General features: G+C 39.8%; 1 protein-coding gene across 5 annotated transcripts in view; it reads left to right on the top strand.

The window, feature by feature from the left end:
• Window positions 1–18,806, top strand: part of LOC131679483 (protein sickie) — a 190,400-nt gene extending 171,594 nt beyond the window's left edge. For all 5 annotated transcript variants that reach the window (XM_058960217.1, XM_058960216.1, XM_058960215.1 and 2 more), the window contains exon 9: window positions 1,968–18,806. In XM_058960217.1, coding sequence (XP_058816200.1) covers window positions 1,968–2,567 — 600 coding nt within the window. In that variant the 3' untranslated portion in view covers window positions 2,568–18,806. The remainder of the gene's footprint in view (window positions 1–1,967) is intronic.
• Window positions 18,807–22,987: the final 4,181 nt, after the last annotated feature.

Here is a 22,987-nt window from a genome sequence, read left to right as displayed (position 1 = left end):
TAGATGAGCCGTGTTGGGTTGAATGGAAGTTGCGATGTCATGTGCTGAGTCTATGTGCTTCTGAATAATATCTATATCACATGCGGAGTCGGGGGGAATATACACTACACCAACACAATTATTAGTATCGCGACCGCGAATATCTACCCATAGTTGTTCGAGATCGGTTCTAGCAGTTTTATGTTTAGACGAGAGTCGGTTGGACACTGCGATAAGCACACCGCCACCGCGTTTTTCCCCTGTACTGTCTGGATCACGATCGTTACGGTAAGCCGTGTACTTTGAGCCGAATAACTGGAGTGAATTGATTTGATCATTCAGCCACGGTTCGGTTAGAACAATAACATCATATTCGGCGTCTGAAACAGCGATGAACAACTCGTCAATTTTAGTGCGTAGTCCTCTCACGTTCTGATAGTAGATACTAAGATGTTCCTGCAAGTAATGTACTGACGGTTGAGCGGTAGAATGATGAGCGGCGATGGCGTCCACCTGTAATGGGGTGTCAGGCAAGTTCCGTGGGAAGCAGATGAACGTTGTTGATGGTACGATCTGTACTGTACAATGATTGCTACTGTGAATAATCAATCATGTTTTTCCGCTTTTCTAAGTGTTTAGTGTAGACCGGACAAAGGACGCGTGAGATTTTCCCGAGAATGGGTAGATGGGTCCATTGGTAGATATGTTAGGAAAACAAGTAAAATTTACCCAGCAACATTCAACTCCTACAAAAGTCTAATTCACCCCCGTTGAAAACCGCTGATGTAGAGAATATTTTGTTAAAGTTCCGTAATTAAATATTGAAATATTGTGCTGAACTTTTCGCCAATTTTAGGTGATAAACTACCTTAATATGAAAATGTTGAAATGTATAAAACGTAGAGGGGAGGCATTTTATACCAAGAAAGTATGTTCAAAGTTTGAAAAGAATCGGTCGGGTAGATTTTGTAGGATCGTGTTTGCTGACTTTGAAAAAAATGGTTTTCAGAAAAACGCGTTTAAATTTTTTTCTCAAACAGAGAGGAAATTCTTGCAAAATTGCTTTTCCCTTACCCCCTATTAAAAATTGAGGATTTATATATGGTGAGATGCGGGAAAAAAGGGAGAAGTTTGAATTTTTATAAATGTATGTAGCCATAGCCAAATCCACTTGACAAAATAAAAAATATTAATAATTGTCGAAGTTATAGCAATTTCCGCAAAACGCGTTGTTTTTTCAAAGAGGTTTGCCGTGACTACGATTCTAGCCCAACAGCTCAACAGAAACAATCAAACTAAAAAAACATTAGTATATGTATCTGTGGTGTCCTTGAAGGATCGATTAAAAAAAATCTTCTTTTTGGAAACGGGGACGATTTTTCCAAAAAAATCACTATTTTTACCTGAAAAAAAATATTAAAAAATTCATAGCAATAATATGAAAATGTTGACGAAAAAATGGAATCGTTCAAGGACACGGCAGTTAAATTACGAACAAGTAAAAAAAAAGTTTTGTGATCGTTGAAAACTTTTCCGGCAATCGTAGTCACCGCAAAGACGCTTTTGGGAAACATGATTTCGAGATAATCGCGTTTAAAGTTTCAAGTATAAGCAACACCTCCATAAGGGAGCAAGATGAAAAACGCTATAACTTTGGGTCCACTGCTCCGATCTCTATAAAAAATTGCGGTAACATTCTTAAGAAGCTGTAGGATAGAAGAATAAAAAAAAATCGATTTTTTGGACGACCTCAACATATTATGATTCATTAAATGATTCATGTTATGGTCCAAAAGATTTTTGAATCTCGCTTCGAATGGAATCTCATTATAACCATAAAAGATTTGCGCTCACTAGTAAACGAGAGTAGCTTTCATCGAATCCGCGATGAGACTCAATGTTACTAAAATTAGCAAAATCGCACTGTATGTCAATAAAGCAATCTAAACAATTTCCCTCATTTCTCTCTTTCTATCTTTCTCTTCCAGGTCCTCACCGCCAACCACATGGAACCGGTGAAAGGCTTCCTCGGTCGTTACCTGCGTCGAAAACTGTTCACCATGGAACTACAAACGCAGCAATCCCAACCGCAGCTAGAAAAAGTCCTCAAGTGGCTTCCAAGCGTGTGGCAACACATCAACAGCTTTCTCGAAACACACAACTCGAGCGATGTGACCATCGGTCCCCGCCTGTTCCTGTCCTGCCCGATGAACCTCCAGGATTCGCAGGTATGGTTCACGGACGTCTGGAATTATCATCTCGCACCCTACCTGGTGGATGCCGTCCGGGAGGGTGTCCAACTGTACGGACGCCGAGGCGGAACCTGGGTCGATCCATGTACGTTCATCCGCGAAACGTACCCGTGGCCGATCGGACCGACAACGGTTCCCCAGCTGCGCCAAATCACTGCCGATGACGTGGGCCTGGAGGCGAGCGCGCCAGCCAACTCCGAAAATCAGGACCCACTGCTGAATATGCTCATGCGGCTGCAGGAAGCGGCCAACTATAACGGTAACCAGGAGCCGGACTCCGACTGTGCCAGCTTGGATTCGAACATGACCCACGACAGCTCGGCTGGGGTTGATTGAACGGGCGACAAACAGTAGGCTTTTGCCAGGGGAAATTTTTTTACACTTTGAAGGGAGAGTAGCAAACAACACACACACACGGAGGCGATTATTAGAGAAGATTATACACCGAAAATTAAAACTGATATTTACAGAACTTTTTTGGGCCACTTTTTAGCAGAACAGAAAAAAACGTAGTTAAAATAGCGCAAGTGATCAATGAGGCGAAACGGAAGAGTTTCATTTTGTGTTTGCTTGCCGGTAGGCAACGAATTTTCCGATACATGGAACGAATAATTGATTCGGAAAACCACGCCTAGCAAATCGCTTGAAAAATTAAAGTCTCACGAACTCATTATGGCTGGCCTCGGTTTACTCCTCCTTCACCATCACCACCACCACCACCAACTCTCACCAAGCACTCAATAAATTGGATAAATTAATAAAAGGCGATAGAAAGTGTTTGGAGGAGAAACCAGAGGCGAAGTATGATCAATAATAAATGCCGGGCAGCCCCGGCTGGGGGGGCTCCAGCAATAACTACAATATAATTAAAGCTAATTGCGATCCAATATCTGTCAAGTGCTGCGAGTGCTTTCATCTGGGAAAATAATTAAAGGTGCAGAAGCGCAGCGGCGGTTCAATTGATTGCTTTCATTTGGAGGAATTATTTTTGAAAAATATTCTTTTTTTTTGGGAATGAGTGTTCGGAAAGGTCATTCAATATTTAATTCGATTTTCAAAAATTGATTTAATTCGTAAGAATCAATGAATAGTTGATTCGATTCTCGAGAACTGTATGGTTAATTATGAGGAATAGTTTTCGAAAATCGCTTCATTGTATCTTTTCCAGTTTTTAGCCTGATTAGGATAATTTATAACATAGCAAAGTTATAAATTATTGATGATAGAGAAGCTTGGTAAAAGGAAACTGAGCTGTATCCGTGAGTCGCATTGCATTCCCCTGCGAATTCCCTAACCTAAATAGGTTTCCTGGTAGTATGCATTTAGGCGTTTGTTCTGTACGTTTCTATTGTTCCAGACGCTTTCACAATGCTTGGTCATGTGGATTGACATATATCGGAATTGTCTCTCACCATAAGAATTAATGAAAGATTGCGCTTGTGACCTTCGTATAACTTTAATGTACCGAAAAATGCATTCCAATTTTTTTTAAAACTTTAAAAAAATATGCTTCTAATCGAATGCGAATTTGGAAACTGTCATGATTGCTTGTAGATCCATATAAGTCCAATTATGAAAACCAGGAAAAAACAAGCCGAGAACTATGCTGTTAAAAATTTACTTTTTCTTCGAGTGTTATTGCACGGAAAAAAGTTCGTGCATAAATTCATGAGCAAAAGATCACGATATCGTGAACTGAGTGATTTACGAATATCGTGACCAAGTTCCCGAAATTGTGAATAAGAAACCTCGTGTTCATGAAACTATTTGTGTTTCCAAAAAAACTAGTTCGCCCCGGTGTTACATTCGAATGTTTGGTTGGGTAACTGTTGTTTCCTGGGCAGGTTTTTTTATGATACTTATTCATAATTTGGGAATACAAAGCCGACAGTCAAACGATGTTCATGATTTCAGGAGCGTATTCACGTTTGTTTTGCGATTTATCATCACACTACCGTGCTATTTAAGTCATGAGTTTACTATCGGAGGTTTCTGTCAGACTGGCGGGATTTATGCTCATAATTTCAGGATCTTAGTCGCGAATTTCGTAATTTCTATTGACGTTATCGTCATATTTTAATTTTTGATTTTTGTTATTTTAATCACAAGTAATGTGATTTATCTTCATGATTTCAGTAACTTGGTCATATTTTTTGTAATTTCTATTCACGTTGCCGTGATACTTGAGTTACGAGTAAAGATTTATGTTTATTTTTGTTCTTGCGTTCAGGATCTTAGTTACGATTTTTGACACTTATGTCACGAGTTGTGTGATTTATGTTCATGAATTCAAGTTCACGTTATCGTGAACGAATGGGACTGTTATGTTTATGGGGGAGTTGATACAGGGATAGCAGGCCATTGTTTTGATAAATCGGTGTGCAACGTTAGTAAAAATCTGTACGTCGTGTTTATTTTCCAGCAAGTGGTCAATTAATTTATTGAATTGAAAATGTATTTTACATAGCATGTATAAAGTCAAACTCTGCAAGAAACTAACTCTATATTCAATTTAAATTTATATGTAAAATCGTTATTCATTCATTGTCAAATTTTCTCAGGATTTGGATAAATGCTCAGGAATAACGGTATTCAACCGATAAATTTAAAATAATCTTTTTGGGACTCGACAATATCCTGTGCTTGATTCTAATGGAATCTTTCTCAAATTCTGACGTCGCGTTATTTACGGGTTTTTTATAGAATCTTGCAATGGATTTCTGCACAGGATCATGGCCAAAGATTGATTCGGCGCAGGTTTTTGAAATAGAATCCATACTGAATTCATCCAGTTTTTCGAACCGATTTCCAAATTATCCTGCTCTCAACACAGACCGTTTCCTATTCTAATATGGCTTTGTTCAGAATTCTGACTGAACCTGTTCATGATAAATATCACGATTTTTGTATAAGACAAGCCACTGCGACTATTATTTAGATCTTCTGCGGTAATAGCATCCATCTCAGAATTCTGATGAATCAATATAACAATAAATATTGAGAATTAAATCTAAATAATGTATCCCAAATAAGACAACACCAAAGTTTTGAGCAGTCAGAATTCTGAGCAAAATTTTTATTAGGAATCCAATAAAAATATGAGTAGAATTCAGTCAGTATTCAAAGCGATGTTTCGGCAAAACTTAGAACAGACAGGATTCCCTCAGGTTGCTAAGCACGATTCCAAAGGAATCTCTTATCGGGTTCCCTTAACATCCTGAGAATCACAGGAAAGATTACGGCCAACATACCTTCAAAATACTGCATTTCACAAACACCAGAGAAGAAAACCTACACTTCTCATACCCTTTGTCCGCTTTCACCGGTTTACGGGGACGAGAAATATGAAAACAACGTCAGCGTGTCATTCAAGAATCCTCTCTTTCTGTTTAAATCACACAACGAACAGATGTCGGTTAAATCCTGTAGGTATCCGTCAAAAAGGAAAGGCGTCGTCCTTGTAATTTGATATTGTCGTCATTAAAATAGAGGAGGAATATGACTGTGCCGAGGTGGCTTCCTTGCGAAATGCCCGATATAGTAAGATATGGTGCAGATAGATAGTCCTAAACGCTGATTTGGAGTGCCTTCCATCGAGTTAGGAACGAAACCAGTGAAGTTTGACTGTTGCGATTTTGCCAAATTCCTTGAGTAGATTCATGTGCATAGCATCAGTTTGCTTGCAGTCTGTCGGCGCATCTATCTAGTGCATTTGTTGTGAATGAGAGCCGGTTCTTTTTGTTTTTCACAGGGGAAACTTTGCCACTGCGACCACTATTCAGGTTGTCTTTTGTGGCTGCTTCTGATTGCTCTACAAGTTAGAAATCGCCCGAATCCAATGAAGTTGTTTGTTAGGCTACACGTGCTGCCCCAACTCGCTTCTTAAATTATTGGTCCGTAGAGTTCCGAATCAGTCAGCTGACCCTTTCTGTAACCATCCCTATAGAATGATATTGTACCTTGAGGTAGTATGGGACTCCCTACATCCCATATCTGACGATCCACTATGTGGACCACATATGAGATGTCGAAGTTCGGCTTAGCCTCCATTTTATCTTGAACTGTGGTGTTGTATTTTATAAACAAGCTCACGGCTAGCTGCCCAATGTACGGGCATCACTTACATGGGGATCTCAAAAGATCCAGTATTTAACGTCATTTTTTATTGTAGGTAATGCCTTAAAAGGCTGGCCGGTAGTACATTGGTACTGTGTGGGACTCACGACTCACGACTTATTATTTTATCGCCCTTCTTCCCCACGGAAGACTTCTTTCTTCTGCTCTATCTCGGAGCCTCAATTGGTCCGTGAAATGACTCCACCATTGAGCTTTGATTTCACTCTCGACTCTGTTATTACTTCTTGTATCCATCTATTGCGTCGCCATTTAGCTCTCGTCCCAATAAATCGTTTAGAAGCTGCTTCCATGAATTATTCAGCTCCTGTTTCCATGAGTCATTCAGCTTTCAGTCTTATCACGGTCTACACGGATAGACTCTTCCTACTTCGACTGAGAGTTGCCCGACGGAGGAATTTCTCCCGACAACCGATACCCGCTTTTTAAGCCATCTAGCTTTCCGCTTTGTCCCGATCTACTCGATCTAGTCTCCAGCGGGCCAGCCAGTAGGTGCTGAGTTCTGTCCAGGTGTCAAGGTCGGTTCAGCGAACCCGGTGATATGTCGCATGCTACTCAACTAGTCCACGGTCGTGGACCTAGTCTACGCCGATGGAGAGTTTGATATCATCTGAGTACGAATATGGTGCATGAGAAACCAGGGGAACTGGTGCAGACTTACCATTGTACATAGCTGCTTCCGAGTAGAGGTGTGCGCCACACCGCCGCCGCCGCCGATTGCATGAAAAAATAGTAAGCACATCGGCGTGACGCCGGCGCGCCGCCGACCTTTACCTGAAATCAGCGGCGCGGCGCACACCTCTACTTCCGAGCCGATCAAAGCCACCAGCCGCGTAGAAGGAAGGTCACATGGACAAGTGTGTGAAGATATTCTTAGTTACAGCCTGCTTCGTCTCCTTCGTTGACTAACGTGAACAGTGTTGATATTCTCGTACGAGGAGTGTCCGTCGCACACTTTTCCACAGAACGTTCACTCACAACTACTATTGAATACTTTAAGGTGACGTCACAAGTGAACTCGAGTGCTAATTTTTGACAGTTCGCTTGTACTTTTTACATGTACTTAGAAAAATTCTTTGCGTTTTTCTTCGAGCGAATCTAGTCGTCCACAAAATTAGAATCAGCTGCACTAGCGTTTATCCTGCTGAATCCGAACGAAGATTCAAAAACTGAACGCCAGCACAGCTCCTGCCTCAATCATCGCTGTATCGTGTTTGATGCTGAGAAGCCGTTTGAGACTCAACTGATATTTGCTACAAGTTGACATCCGATCACTCTTCGATCTTGCTGGTCCTAACATCGACATCGTTCTTCGCTTTTAGTCCTCATACGAACACTAGGAACTTAAATTGCTCTTCGGTTAACTTACCGAGACCGCACATGCAGCCATTCTTGACATAAAGGGAGCTTTCGACGATGCTTCTCATAGCTAAATGCGAAACGCTATGGGAAACATGGGTTCGAGATTTACCCAATAAGGTGGATCAACTCAATTTTTATAAACCGTGAAATAACTACCACGCTTGGAAGCGCGACACTGCCTAAGAAAACAAAGAAGAGATGTCCTTAAGGCGGAGTTCTGTCACCCTTACTGTGATTGCTGGGATACTAAGTGATTGGATTTGTAGACGATGTCGTTATCCTTGTGTGGGGAAAAATTTACATTGGTATCTGCAATAGAATGCAATCTACATTAAACTTCCTTTCGCAGAGATGTAAGAATGCAATTTTAAACGTAAATCCATCTAAAGCAATCATAATATCATACCATTTACTCGAAAAAGGAAATATTTCATCCAGGGTCAGTAATTCTGTACACAGATAGGTTCAAAACGAACTATTTGATGGGATCTGGTATTACAGGACCAGGAATAAATGTTAAATGTTGCCGCCAGTGTTTCAAGGAGAAATGTATGTCTAAAGAGCAGTTACCAGTATGCAAATTTCTGCTTTTTCTCAGATAGGCTGCACTTGATGCATTAAGGGCTCCTACATATAGTTCAAAACTACTATACGAGTGAATACTTGCGCTCCGACAATTGGCGGAGTAAAATCATAGCAATTTATGCTGGGTTCTAGGACAAGGTAGAGTTGCAGGGAATGAAATAGCCGATGCGTTAGCAAGAAGAGTGTCCTTCACTGATTTTATTGGCCCAGAGCCATTTTGTGGAGTCACATCGAGTGCTCTCAAAATCTAACTGAAGAAGTGGGAAATCATTGCTCCATAACTGGACTACGAATTATAGTCCTAGAAACTGCGCGTACGATACTTTCGATGAGTTACTCTGGGAAGTCATCGTAGCCTGATTTATGTCACGACGGGAGGTGTATATACCATTGTTGATGCTGTGCCCTATTGCCATTGAGAATTGTTGAAATCATTGGATTCCGGGAGAAGATGTATGTTTTCAACTGTAGACATCATGGGGTACTTGCTCCATTTCACGCCAGCAGTGAGGTTGGTATAAGGAGGAATTGAAGGTACGATCTGGTTGGAACCTCTCGCCCATTTCCAGTGATACCGGCTCCCGTGTCTCTTGAATAGCTTAACAAGATTTGTTTCGTAGTTCGTTTAGGTCCCATCGAATAGCAAGGGTTTGCTCTCATTGGCATACATCTACGTCTTCTGAGACTACTGTGGCATAAGAGGAATTGGTCCAAACATTCTCTATCGTCTAGTCCCGAAAACTTTGATTTCTCCGATACTTCTCCAGATGGACCCGCTTCGGGTATGGACTATGTCCTGGTTGTCAAAGACTTAGTTTTCGAGCTAGCATAGTCGATCATCCGAGTTTCTAAAACGTAATGGGTGCCACGAGTATCCAGGAATCGGGATAAGACTGTATTTGGAGATTTGCTGAGCACGGTATACTATTTTACAGGCGCACCACTGAGGAACACGAGCTCACCAGAGACGCTGTTTCAAGACAATTTCCTAGTAATTAGTGAGTGGTCTTCTTGCCTTGTTGACCACTGGAGATGCTATATATTCTACCTGATAGGTGCTTTTCGGGTGCTACTTGATGCGAAATTGTCGACAAACATTGGTCCTTCATCATGCGATATAAGAGATATAGTGGAACCGAAGGCACGCTATACACTAGACTGGTTCAATTTTGGACTTTTAACTCCACCAAGCTCTACTGATTCCTTTTATGGCCCTTAGCAATTGTTCAAATTTTGGTACCGATTGGTTGTGTCTACGGACCCTCCAAAAAGTTTATGTGGAAATTAGTATGGGAGATCGGTTACCCTTTGAAAATAAATTCTTAAAAAATCACCATAAAAATGTGACTGATTAGCTAGCAGCTGGATAGTTCATGAAAAAGTTCAATGAACAAAAATGATTCCATGAGTAATACTCCAAATTTCGTGAAATAGTGAAAATTTCATGGAAAATAATTACGAATATTTTTTAAATATCACAAGCATGCAAAATAGATCGTAAATCATGTACCAGGAATCATGAGCTAGCTCACGAATACATAAATAATATTTTATGATTTTATGAACTATTTCACTAGCACGGATATTGAATCATGGCTAATATATTAGGGATTATGAATCAGTTCACGAGGATTGAATTGATTCGTGAATAAAATTCTGAGTTTCGTGAAATAATTCACGAGAAAATATCCGGAATGTTTTGGTTTTGTGAACTGTTCCTGAATCTATGACTAACATTATGAGTCAGCCATTGGTTTTATGAATAATGTTCATATAGTTGTGAACTAATTTACGTACAGAAAATCGATTTGGTAATGACATGGCGGAAACAGGAAATTGAATATAATTGTAAAACACACGATTTTTGTTCATGCTTGTTTTCGTAACGTAAAAACGTGATTATTCCAGAATTCATGGTACTTTATTCACAATTTTGGGAACATTTTTTTCCACGAAAAGTCTTTCTAATATTTACGAGCATCTTTCGTGATATAAATGATTTTTTTTCAAAGAATCCCCAAAATAAAAATGAGCAAAAAATTCATATCACTGAACAAATTTATTCGTAAATCTGCAATGAATATGGTTCATCTGCGGATTCGAGCATTTTCATAGTTTGTTCCATTCATTTCACGAAACAAAAACATGGCGACTTAATGAATGATAAACTTGCACAAGACACGACAACGATTACGGAATTTCTAGCGAACACCATGTGCGAATTTCAGATTTCACCATCACATGTGAAACAAAATGTGACAAAATGTACAGTGGATCGGAGCAAATGAATGAGGACAATTTCATAATGATACGCATTTTGGATTCAACTGATTTTCCATTATTGAAAAATCACAAAATTATTATTGAACCGATTAATAATTATGCAATGTTGATATAATTCACAAGCGGTAATATTATTGGCAGAGGTATATAACTGATCACTAACAAACTTAAACGTAAATCAAGTTAATAGAAGGATTTTTTGAATTCAATTCATTTCCATAATGTTTTCGTTCTATGTCTTGTGATGGAGAATCCTATGAAATGATTCGAATCTTGGCGGCACGGCTCATACACACGATATGATCCAGCAACTCGCAACTTCGCTATTGATGCACCATCGTCACTTATAACCGCGAAAAACAAAATTCTTCCACTACACATAGACAAACGCTCCCCATGCGTAGCTCATGTCAAATGAGAGATGTAACAACTATCCTACTAGCAGCAGCAGCAGCGATAATCTTACTCGTTCTGCTAGCATGTCAATGAAGAAGTGTCTGTTAGAGAAAGCAAATGTGTGAAAATTGTATATATTTTCCCTATTTTTTTGGAGATTTACGGATTTTTAACATAATTTTTTATATTATACGAATCGATCCGGTAAAATTTAGTTTGTTTATTGAAATTCCTGCTATTAACGAAATAGATTCGTAATCAACCCAAGAAAATTGTTTTGCGATATGAACCCAGTGTAATCTCCATGCCCTCCCGGTTAAATCGGTAAGCTCAAGACCGTAAATCGTCCTACCGTGGATTAAAGCTATTCTAATATTGAGTTTGGTCGTGCGATTAGATCGGGGATTCTGATACTGGCCCGCACACGAAAGCGTTAATGCCGGTCGTGGCGTAAACAAACCGCATTCATTGTCGTCGTTTGTGATTAAAAATATTGAATAGATTAAAAATATTAAAAAGTGTAAAATAAGAAAAGAGAAGCTGTACCGCTCGCGTCTGGTAGCTGTACTGGGGGCAGTATTTTTTGTCATGTTACTGCTTTGCTTACAGACTACCGTACAGCGCTGGGCGTCCTGCAGTAGCGAACGACAGTAGCGTTGAAAGAGAAATGAGAATGTAGGCAGAAAAATTACAGCCGCCGAAAAGGTAGGCATTTTGCATCCTTGGTTTCGTGGAACGCGTAGTCAGTATGTCGGACAATCACGTGCACAGTGAGGAACACCACCACAGAGCAGGCATTTTCCAACCTCATACGTGCATGTGTTCTCGTTGTGTGCTTCTCCGCACTTTGAGCACTTCACTTTGTTGCAGCAGTACGTACTTGTGTGAACCAGCTTTTTGCAATTAGTGCAAACTAACTCGGCTTTGTAAGCGCTGCATTGGGGAGGTACATGGAAGATGAGACAAGCTTCAATTGTACTCACACCAACTCTATCTGCACTGTTGATTTTTATCCGTCCGTATATATAGCTTTCGGTGGTCGTTCGGTGTGATATACTTAATCCAGGCTACACTCTATGGTAGGACTCGGTAGGACGCCGGCTTTGATTGTACGTGTCAGAATAATGTTTATGTTTATCACCAGCCTGGATCAGGCATGTCTTTTGGTCCTACTGGGTCACTTGCGCCAGAGATCATTTACAAGAAGATATCTGACTTAACACGGCAGTAGGATTGAGGCCATATAGAAGTGAACAGTGGATCTAATAGTTTTCATGGCCTTTCAGTTACGGCCGGTAAGTTCAAGACTTTGAATCATCTTACTGAGGATTAGAGCTCAACTAATACTGGCTTTTGACTTCCTACATTGAACTGCAGCAGAAACCAGATTAATATCATCTACGTATACGAAAATGAGAATACCGGCTGGTAGACAAGCAAATAATGAATTCATCCTCACCAGGACGATGGTAATCACTAAAATCGAGCCTCCCGGAACTCCATAAAATTCCATCAAGTTTGCATTACGACTTCGTCTCTTAAGAACCATGGCACTTGATTATAGAGCCAGGTGGATACTAGTCGAAACTCCTGGACTTTGGTTTTGTGCCCTTTATGTACCAAGTGGTTTTCAACCATTTTTTCCTTAGGAAGCTACATTGCATATCTCTGAAAAGTATCTGAAGTACATCCACCAATTCCTATCTGGAAAAACCAGTTAGATAGCAAATGTTGAACGAAGAGCCCACTGATGCCTCATCCCTTAATCTGCTTGAGGACTCCCTCGCGCCAGGTTGTAGGCTTTGATACGTTGACGATGGTGATATTTTCTTTCGAAGGGGGTAATGTCGTGGCCTTTACGAAGGATACCAGGTACGCACCATCTCTGCACTCTTGCGGAATGCGAACTGTCTCACACCAAACACGGTTTAATTATTTAGTAATGTAGTTGGTCTTTGGTTTACCATACGTCCCATTACTTTGATCGGACAGGAAAGTAGGCTTGTCGAAAGTCGCTTGGGGTGACAGGTCTCTTGCTGTTGGGGATAGGTATAAGGCAAGACACGCCAACCCACTAATGGGAGGTGTCCCAACAAGTAGTAACCGATTTCATCGACACTTCAGAACATGCCGTTAGCATGATGTAGTCCTGATTGAAATTTGGCGAAGATTTGAATTCTTCAACTGCGATCCTGCCGAGATTCCTTGGGCGGCGCTAATATATTGAGAACTCTTCCCAATTCGGGTTATTTCGCGGAGATTTTCTAAGTTGCCGAAAATTGGTCCAGCAGCAACGTCAGGATTCCAGCATTAGACGGCCGTGAATGGGGATTTCTTGGTCCTAGAAGCTGAGGGTACGTTGTTTTTCTTGAGACCTTCTGGGAAACAGTTGCGGTCTGAGTGTATGTATTTGTCAACTTCGTCCTCAAAAGCTAGTCAATTGGCTTGCAAATATACCCAATCTACCACTTCCTTATTTTGGTAAGCAGGTGGTAAGCAGGACAGGGTTGTATGTGATCAGTGTAGGGTTGTGACCACTATTGAGTTTGTCGGATAGGACGATTCGTTCAAGGGATCCAGAAAACGTGCTAGCAAAGGCGGACTAATGAAGGTTGTCCTCGGAAGTTCTTGAGAATTTCTGAGATCATTGGTTCCTTGAGGAAGCTACAATTCATAGAATATTTGAGTCGTTTCGCGACAGCAATGAGGTTGATGTTGATAACGATTGATTCAGGTTGAAGGTCCGATTTGATGCCGAGACCAATGGTCTGCTATAGGTTGGAATCTCGGGCCCGTTCCCAGTAATATTGACTTCCAAACCAGAGACGCTTGTCTGTGTTGACGTTAGTGTGTGTATCTTGGGTTACTGAGCAGATGGGGTGGGTGTACTGGGCGTCGAAGTTTTAGAGGCCCTTAAGGTTGTTTCGCAATCCATTAACGTGGCATTGTAGCTAAGGTTTGTCCACCTTGACCTACATCTACATCTTCTGAAGCTACTGGGGGATCAGAGAAGTTGGTCTAAGCATTCTCGATCGTCTGGTCCCGAAGACTCGTGTTTCTCACTGTGATATTCACTGGTACTTTTCCAGAGGAAGCCACTGCGGGGGCGGGCTGTGTGCTGGTTATCAAAGACTGAATCTCCAAACCAACATACTCTTCTTCAACAAGTTTGTTCTTGGGGTCTCTAAAACGGAATGGGTGCCAGCGCAATAATGGCAGGAACTGCCGTGAGCCACGATGTCCTCATCCAGCAACGACCAGTAGACATAGCTACGCGCAATTGCCTTCATACACTGTAGTCCTGGATAACTTCGGCAGTGAAGATAACGCAGACAACGCTTCCGGAAGCTCGCCGGGATCACTAGTCGCTCGACAAACATGATTCAACTTTATACGGTCCATTGGGAATTTTGGCGATCGTAGAAGCATTTAATCTATAACCGTGTGATAGTAGAACAACATACTTGAATAAAGCGGTCGATGTTTCCGACATTTGAGAGTAATGTGCTGCCTGATGAAGCATCTTGAAGCTAAGTGAGAGCGCATCCGTCGAACTTGTTGCTAGAGCCATGACGTCCTTTTCCAGCAAACCACTAGCCACCACAAAGTGCTCTTCCAGCTTGACTTGGTGCTCAATCAGCTGCGATCCCGAATCTATCTAATTCATCAGTAGCTGTAGCGTTCATCGTTGTAGTCGATTAGCTGTGCAAACGGGAATTCCTTTCTTCGATTCGGATAGCCGAAGTAACGTAGCATGATCCGTCTGCAACGTAAATTTTTAACCATCTTATAGAATTTGGTACGGCGAATATTATCGCCAGTCCTTTGCAACCGGGTTGGCTGTAGTCAACACTTTGGATGCATGCTGGGCACCTTTGATCGATACGTCCGGGAATTTGTGGTTTAGCGTAGCTTCGACACCGATAGAAGATGCATCCGCCGACACAATGATTTCCAGTGTCGGATTATAGTGCGTAAGTAGCAAATCTAACAACAGGATCTTTTTGAAGTTCACGAAGGTTTGTTGACATTCGGACGACCGGGCGAACTTCTATCTATTCGTGAGAAGCTCGTCGAGTGGATACCTAAGCGTTCGATTCCTCAAACGTCCGTTGGAGCTGGTATGTCACGGATCACATTTGTTTTGGCCGGATCCAAACGTAGACCATGTTTATCGATAAGGTCACCAACGTATTTGATTTGCTGCTGGTCAAACAAAAACTTCTCCACTTTGATGGTGAATCCATACACTAGCAGTCGACGGGGAACCTTGTTGGTCTACACAACCAACTAAGACATCGACGAGCCTGGTGTGCACTTCAGGCCCTATTTTGACTCCCGGCGGAAGTAGGTTGTTGCGATAGAGCCGCCTACACATCAACCTGTAGAAATTCGTCAGAGGGATCGATTTGAGGGTAATGGTGCAGCTGCAGCGCGTCACTTAACCCTGTTGACTAATCACCGCAAACCCTCACTGCTCCGCTTGCATTTCTCACGTTAACTACCGGAGCTGCGCACTCCGAGTACTGAACTCGGAAGTTATGATCCTAGGATTATCCAAACGACCCATCTCTTCATCGACAGTCTTATACATCGAATACGATACTGGTATCTTCCGTCAGAACACAAGCTTTAGTCCTTCCTATAATGTGCGGTGCACCTTTAGCTTAGTACACACTGCTTGAGGAGGCTGATCACTGTAGATGAAATGTTGACATGATTGTAGAAACGATCCTCTGGTATCTACCAGAGGTTGAATTGATCGATGAGATCCAACCCAAGTAAATTGAGCTGTTGTTTCACTACATAAAACGGTCCTGACGCTTCATCTCGTTGTTGGGAATTTCGCACGCACACTCAAACTCCAATTTGAGCGGCTTTCTGGATGCAGTTGAAGCTTCGATCGTCACTAGACTTGATGTAGGTCAACCGATCTGACGCCGGGTTTTCTCGGAAATGATAATCATGTCCGATGCCGTATCGAGCTATAGGCTGATCTGTTTACTTGCACTTTCACGAATCATCTTCATTTCTTCACATCCTCGTCCAAAACAGTTTTGTTTCCTATCCTTCTAGATGAACTCCGTTTGTATGAACTTCGTGGGCTTTTTTTTCTTTGCGCTGGTACGGTACCCGTCCTTGTGGCCAACTTGCTTGCAACCCCGGCATTGATCCTTGGAGTAATGCATGGAAGTTGGCGAATCAGCTCCACTACCGTTTATCCTGCTGAATCCGAACGAACGATTCTTAACTTGAATTGCTCTTCGGTTAACTTATCGAGTTCGCCCTTGCAGCCTTTCTTGACATAGAGGGAGCTTTCGACGATGCTTATCATAACTCTATGCGGAACGCTATGGGTAACATGGGTTCAAGATTTACCCAATAAAATGGATCAATGCTTATAAACCGTAAAATAACTACCACGCTTGGAAACACGACACTGGCTAGGAAAACACACAAGGGATGCCCTCAAGGCGAAGCTCTGTCGCCCTTACTGTGGTTATTGATTGTAGATGAGCTATTTAAATTACTATCTGCAATGTGATAGTAAGTGATTGGATTTGGAGACGATGTCGTTATCCTCGTATGAGGAAAATTTGACAATACTATCTCGAATGGAATGCAATCTGCATTAAACTTCACTTCGCAGTGGTGTAAGAATGAAGGCTTAAACGTAAATTTTTCTATAACGATCATAATCCCATTTACTCGAAAAAGACAATATTTCATAACAACGCTTTTGCTAGACGGTAAAATAATAGAAATGTTTGCAGAAGCAAAGTAGTTAGGTTTAAAACTAGATAAAACACTGAAATGCACTTCAAACAAGGCAGCTAATGCTGTTTGGGTATGCAGTAGAAAAATCGTTTAAAAATGGGGTCTCAAACCAAGTATGGTTTACTGGCATGCTCCACAATTATCGAACCAAGAATAACAAATGCCTCGCTGGTTTGGTGGCCTAAAAGAGTATCAACTCAAAAGAAGCCAGGAAAACATCAAAGCGCATTGAAAATAAGTCTTCATAAACAACTATTATTTGGAGAACCTGCCGAATTTGTAACTTCCCAGAAAATTACCGAGACTAAACGATCAACCTGGGAACAATGTGACACTAGTCTCCATCCAGGCTCAGTAAATTTCTACACAGGTAGGTTCAAAACAAAAATTGGGTAATAATCCCGAAGACTCCCCATCAGACGCACCACTGAGAGACACCGACTGATCGGAGACGCTGTTCCAGGGCAATTCAGAATTTCTGGTAATCAGTGAGTGCGGTCTTCTTGTTTTGTTGACCACTGTAGCTTCTACATATTCTGCCTGATTGTGTGCTATGTTATCAGTTCCAGAGGTGCTTTTTGGGTGCTGTCCGATGCGAGTATGTCGCCAAACACCGGTCCTATACCGTGCGATTCAGAGATAAGTGCGGCCCAGCGTTTTTATATCAGGTCCTATTCCAAGATTACCGGAAGGCTCCAGCTCATCATTAGGTTATGGTAGTAATGATGTGGATGTCTCCCCATGTACCCTTGGCTTGTAGAAATTTCTCATCGCTCATGTCGATACGGTACTGGACGGATAGCCTTCCTGCAGGGTATAGTTCAGATAGTGTAAACAGCTGTATGCCTCAAGCTGCTGGAACATATTGCTTGCCATACCATACATATTACTTTCGATCCCAGATTTAGTTTGGAAGGGATTTTGAGCCCTTCCCGTCATCCATCAATATCATGCATCCGGTCGCTGCAAAATTCCTGAATTAATTTTCATCATACTTTTTACAGCACGTTGCTAATGGTCTGCACTTTGGCGCTTTCCGCTTTTTATAGGTCTCCAAATTGTTGCATTCCTCAATACGTTGGATCATTTCGGCGCTGGTTTCCGCTTTAATGGCCGAATCACGTGTCGACATTGATTTATTCTTCCTAATTAGAGATACCACTTTCTGGTCCTGTTTCAGGTTCAGGTTTTGTTCTTTCTGGCAGTTAATCCAAAGAAAATTACTCCCAAAATTTGGTTGTGATGGATTTTACACTCGCGTGGTGAATTTCTAAGGGATAGCCACAGCCTTTCACTTTACCATGTGCCCAAAAACCTTAATTTTCACTTTAACTTCAATGCGAGACCTTTTTGGAAACGAAAAATATAAACCGTTCAAAAAAGTAAACAAACGAAAGATGACAGTCGATCGCACAGCATGCTGTGATGAGTACATTAGAATCATCCCAAATACGTACGTACAACGTAAATGTATGAGCATAACTTATTTCCGATTCAGTCCTTATTGGAAATGTTTCTGACTTATGACAACTTTTCAACCGAAAAGATCAGCTTTTACAGAATACCTCTCTATATGCTGAAAGTTATGCTAATAGAATTTTTGTACTGATTTAGAAATGTGTATTATCTGATGTAAGCGGGTGACATACTGCGGAAAGTCCTGCGTATGTATGTAAGTTATGTTCAACATTGTTGGCTAAAACACCGACTGTTAGCCAATCAGAAGAATTCGAGGATTGTTACTGTCATGAAACTGCACGCCCGTTAAAAAAGTGCCCAGCGTTTGACCGACGTGGATCGCAATTACCATCATATGAAAAATAATCGAAACCGGAAACAATAATTAACTGGTAGAGTAAAAAGAAAAACTTCCCAAAAATGAAAACATAAAAACCAATATTTGTACAGAATCGCCCCTCTCCAAATCAGTGTCAGACGCTATTTTTGAAACCCCAAAAAGAAAAAAAACAACAACAAAAACAGAACCTTTATACAACTGTAGTAAATGTGAGGGTAGATTAGATGCGAAAAATAAAACACACATTTGTTAGTCTGTAAATATACACCAAACCACGGAATCGATTGACAAAAAATATACCTATACCATAAATAGGAGTACTGTTTAGATAGATAGCAAACTAAATAAAATCACTCACACGTTAGACAAAGTAACACGTATCTCATTGTATAGATTTTGTACTGCAGTGTAGAAATCGCTTCAAAAGCTTTAACATTTCGCTTATTATTAATGCCAACGGGGAAATCTTTCAATCGTCGCACCCCTTGAACGATCACATATTCGATATACAAACACTAAACTTTAGAATCACAAAACAAGTCATCGTTATACGTTTCCTTCATCAAATACATATATATCGACTATGTACATCCTAGCTATGTGTTTGAAAATATACACAAACTTATCATCATCAGCATCCAGTTGCATTAATCGACGACACCCCAACCCGCAAACAACTTCCCAAAGAACTCAAACCCGTTCTCATAGGACCGACCGGTCGCCAACAAAACTATCGCCGGGAAAACGGAATCGCACGCAACTCGCTAATTGGCTCAATTGCCTTACATTTACTTACAAAAGGATCAAACGGTGTGTGATGAGCAGGGGCAGGAAATCAAACCCGTAGCAGTTAATTAATTGCAGTCAGCAGAACAGACCGAAGATATAAAAATATTTGCAAATCTTATGAAGAATCGTCCGTGCGGGAATGGAACTCTAGTAATAAATGGTCTCAATTGAACCATCATCATCATCGTCATGAAGTCAATAGGCAGGGACGGCACACTTTCAATTGAAAGGTTTGATTAGTGCTTAATAGAAGAGGGCACCAGAAGGCTGCTGGTAGCTGGTAGCGGGCGAGGAGATGCAAGATACAAACCTAACCTAATCTGTAATATGCCAATTTATTAATAACGGACTAACTGATGTAGCTATTAAATGAAAACGGGAGTGTTTGTAGTGGGAGATGGGATGCTAGTTGAAGACAACCCTGAGAGAGAGGGGGAAAACAGACACGAACTGGAATCAACTATTATTAATACTATTATTATTATTATTGCTATTATTATACAAACAAACAGACGGCGGCGCAGTAATTGGGATGAATGACCCAATCTTTATTGAATACTGTCTTCAATAATATACCAACCAATGGAACGTGATTTAAATTATTTAAACCAAAAGTCTTTATTGTATTTTATCCGAAAGCCATCCGCAATCATTTTAGTTTTATTTTTGTGAAGTTTTACCTAACTTAGTTTTCATCTAGCGATATTCGGCGGTCCACTACTTCCAAGTAATCAAGCGCCTTAAGCGCCTGAACTCGCGCGATGGTTACCTCATTCGCCCGGATAACCGGAAAGTGTAAACATCAGAATTGAATTCATTTTTCAGCAATGGAAAATATTCAAACAGCAAATTTTGTTTTTGGAAGTTTGAAAAAATTGATCATTATTTAGGTATTATAGACGAATTTCGCGCCAAATCGTATTCAGAGTTGGGAGCACCCTCTCAGATTCTAATGAAACTTTCTGTACATGAGAAATTGGTCACAAAAAGCCACTTTGCATATTTTGTTTTTCCAAAAATGATCTAGACATTCTTTTGAAAAGGGCCAAACTTTTTTTACTAATTTTTTTCAAGTGACTATAGTCTAAAAATGACAAATCCTACAAAAAAAAGTTGTAGGAGTGGTTTTTACAAAATTAGTGGAATTTTCGAATAAAAATATTGAAAAAATTCTTCATTGACTCCTACACTGAAAGAAATCGGTTTAAAAAATTTAAAGTCGATTTACAAAAAAAAACCATTTTTGATTTCGATGGACTTTTGTTTCAAGACAGATAATTATGTTCCCTACCTACCGTCAAAAATTCAAGTTAAGGAAAAAAAGTTATTTGAAAAAACTTTTCCTTGACCAAACTGACTTTTTTACTTCAGTGTATTTTTATCGAAAACTAAACCAATGAAAGTCATAATCATCTCAGAATCCAATAAAACTCAGTTTGTGAGAAGATATTGTCTAATTTGGCCACTAAGCATATTTTTAATAAGGGATTAACTACTTTTTCATTTTTCATTAAATCGAAATTTTTTTATTACTTTATCTGAAAGTACAACTCCTTGAGAATATTTACCAATTTTTTATAAATATCTACTAAGTAATTAATTTTTCTCGTACTTTCACGATTCATTTTTTATTCATAAAATTTTGTTTCATAGATAAAAATTTTTTAATACAATTTTTAGAACTTAAAACAGCGATTTTTTACGTTCTCGAATGCCGGAAAAATTATGATTTATTCAACTAATCGTTAAAGCACGAGGAATACTCATACTAATTGAATTTTTTGAGTTTTGGGATTTTAGATGATCTATTGGTCTTCACTCGTGATCACCGCAAACCTCTTAAATAAAAAGGGTTTCGGGGAAAAAGCTATAACTCCGCCAATTATCAAGCTATTTTTATAAACTTATGCTTGTTTATTTTACTGAAAAATGTACTATCAAACTATTAAAAGTTTGATGTAAAGAATCAGTAAAAGAAATAACCACCACAACATTATTTATTGAATTTTAAATATTTTTTAATTTATTTTTATATATTACATTTGTCTTAAAACTATCTTCATGCATGCTGTTTTGTATTATTTCTATACAAGGAAAATATTTTTGGTTCATTTTCTGAATTAGAATACCTCTTCGTCTCTACTTTGCCCCCAGGAATAGGCACAAATCTGTGGAATTTTGAGTTCCAGATATTGTTTTGGGGTTATTATACAGCTCTTAGAGTTCTTCTGACATTTTATTGTACTGTTCAGTGAATATGTAGCTGAAAATTAATTTTGTAATATTTTTATCAATTTGTTCAACTGCCCAGTTATATAACTCTCGGGGACTTGTTATGGTATTTCCATAGTCGCGAGCAAGACTCGCTCTTTTTGCCATTCGCTTGAGAGTGCCACCAATAGCATCACAGGGTCCTTTTCCATGGGATGCTGCGCTTAACTCATACTTTGACTGGAATCTACACAAGCTTGCAAAGTTTTTCTTATTTTTGTATTGTTCTGCTGCTCCATCAGACATAAAATAAATTTTAGAAAAGTTTGTCAATTGTTTCATAAAATTTATCAGTTTTGAGAGGAACCAATGAACTGTAGTCTTTAAGTCTTCCAGTATTCATTCAAGTTTGTTATGAATATATACCAAAATCGTTACTGATACTTTTTGCGTGCATCAGGCAACTAGCAGCTGGGAAAATGGATTCTGAGATGATTATGACTTTCATTGGTTTAGTTTTTGATACAAATACACTGAAGAAAAAATCATTTTTGACAAGGAAAGTTTTTTTCAAATAACTTTTTTTCCTTAAAAGTACCCAACTTGAATAGTTGACGGTAGGTAGGGAACATAATTATCTATCTTGAAACAAAATTTCATCCAAATCAAAAATGGTTTTTTTTGTAAATCGACTTTAAATTTTTTAAATCGATTTTTTTTTCAGTGTAGGAGTCAATGAAGAATTTTTTCAATATTTTTGTTCGAAGATTTGATTGATTTTGTGAAAACCACTCCTACAACATTTTTTTGTAGGATTTGTCATTTTTAGACTACAGCCATTAGAAAAAAATTGGTAAAAAAAGTATGGCCCTTTTCAAATGACAGTCTAGATCATTTTTGGAAAAAACAAATTATGCAAAGTGGCTTTTTGTGACAAAGTTCTCGTGTATAGAAAGTTTCATTAAAATCTGAAAGGGTGCTGCCAACATTTGTTCGAGTTGGCGCGAAATTCGTCCTTCAAACGCTACACAAGAAGTTACAAAAAATTGTTACCGTTGAGGCCCTTTGTCCTATGAGAGAGGCTCTAGTTGATAAGAATTTGAGTACTTCCACTAGTGCTCACTGCTTTTAGACAGAAGCACTCATGAGCTCTGAGCAGATCCAACTAGATTAAAAAACTACAAGGGGCAGCCCTATGGGGTTGCACGAGCTGTAGACGTAGGACTGTACTACTTAATGCAAAATATTTATTTTCGTAGTATATTTATAGTAATAATAAATAAAACATATTTCTTACGTATGGTTTAATCACAACCAATCAACATCGAATGTTACATATTGAACCAAACCTTCTTGGTTATCAGGTCATTTAATTTCTAATAGGTGATCGAATCCGATTAAACTTATTAAACCCATTCAT

This window comes from Topomyia yanbarensis, chromosome 2 (genome assembly GCF_030247195.1).
Source record: "Topomyia yanbarensis strain Yona2022 chromosome 2, ASM3024719v1, whole genome shotgun sequence".
Classification (NCBI taxonomy): domain Eukaryota; kingdom Metazoa; phylum Arthropoda; class Insecta; order Diptera; family Culicidae; genus Topomyia; species Topomyia yanbarensis.
Note: the sequence above shows the minus strand (reverse complement) of the source record. Positions and strands in the feature narration are given on the sequence as shown.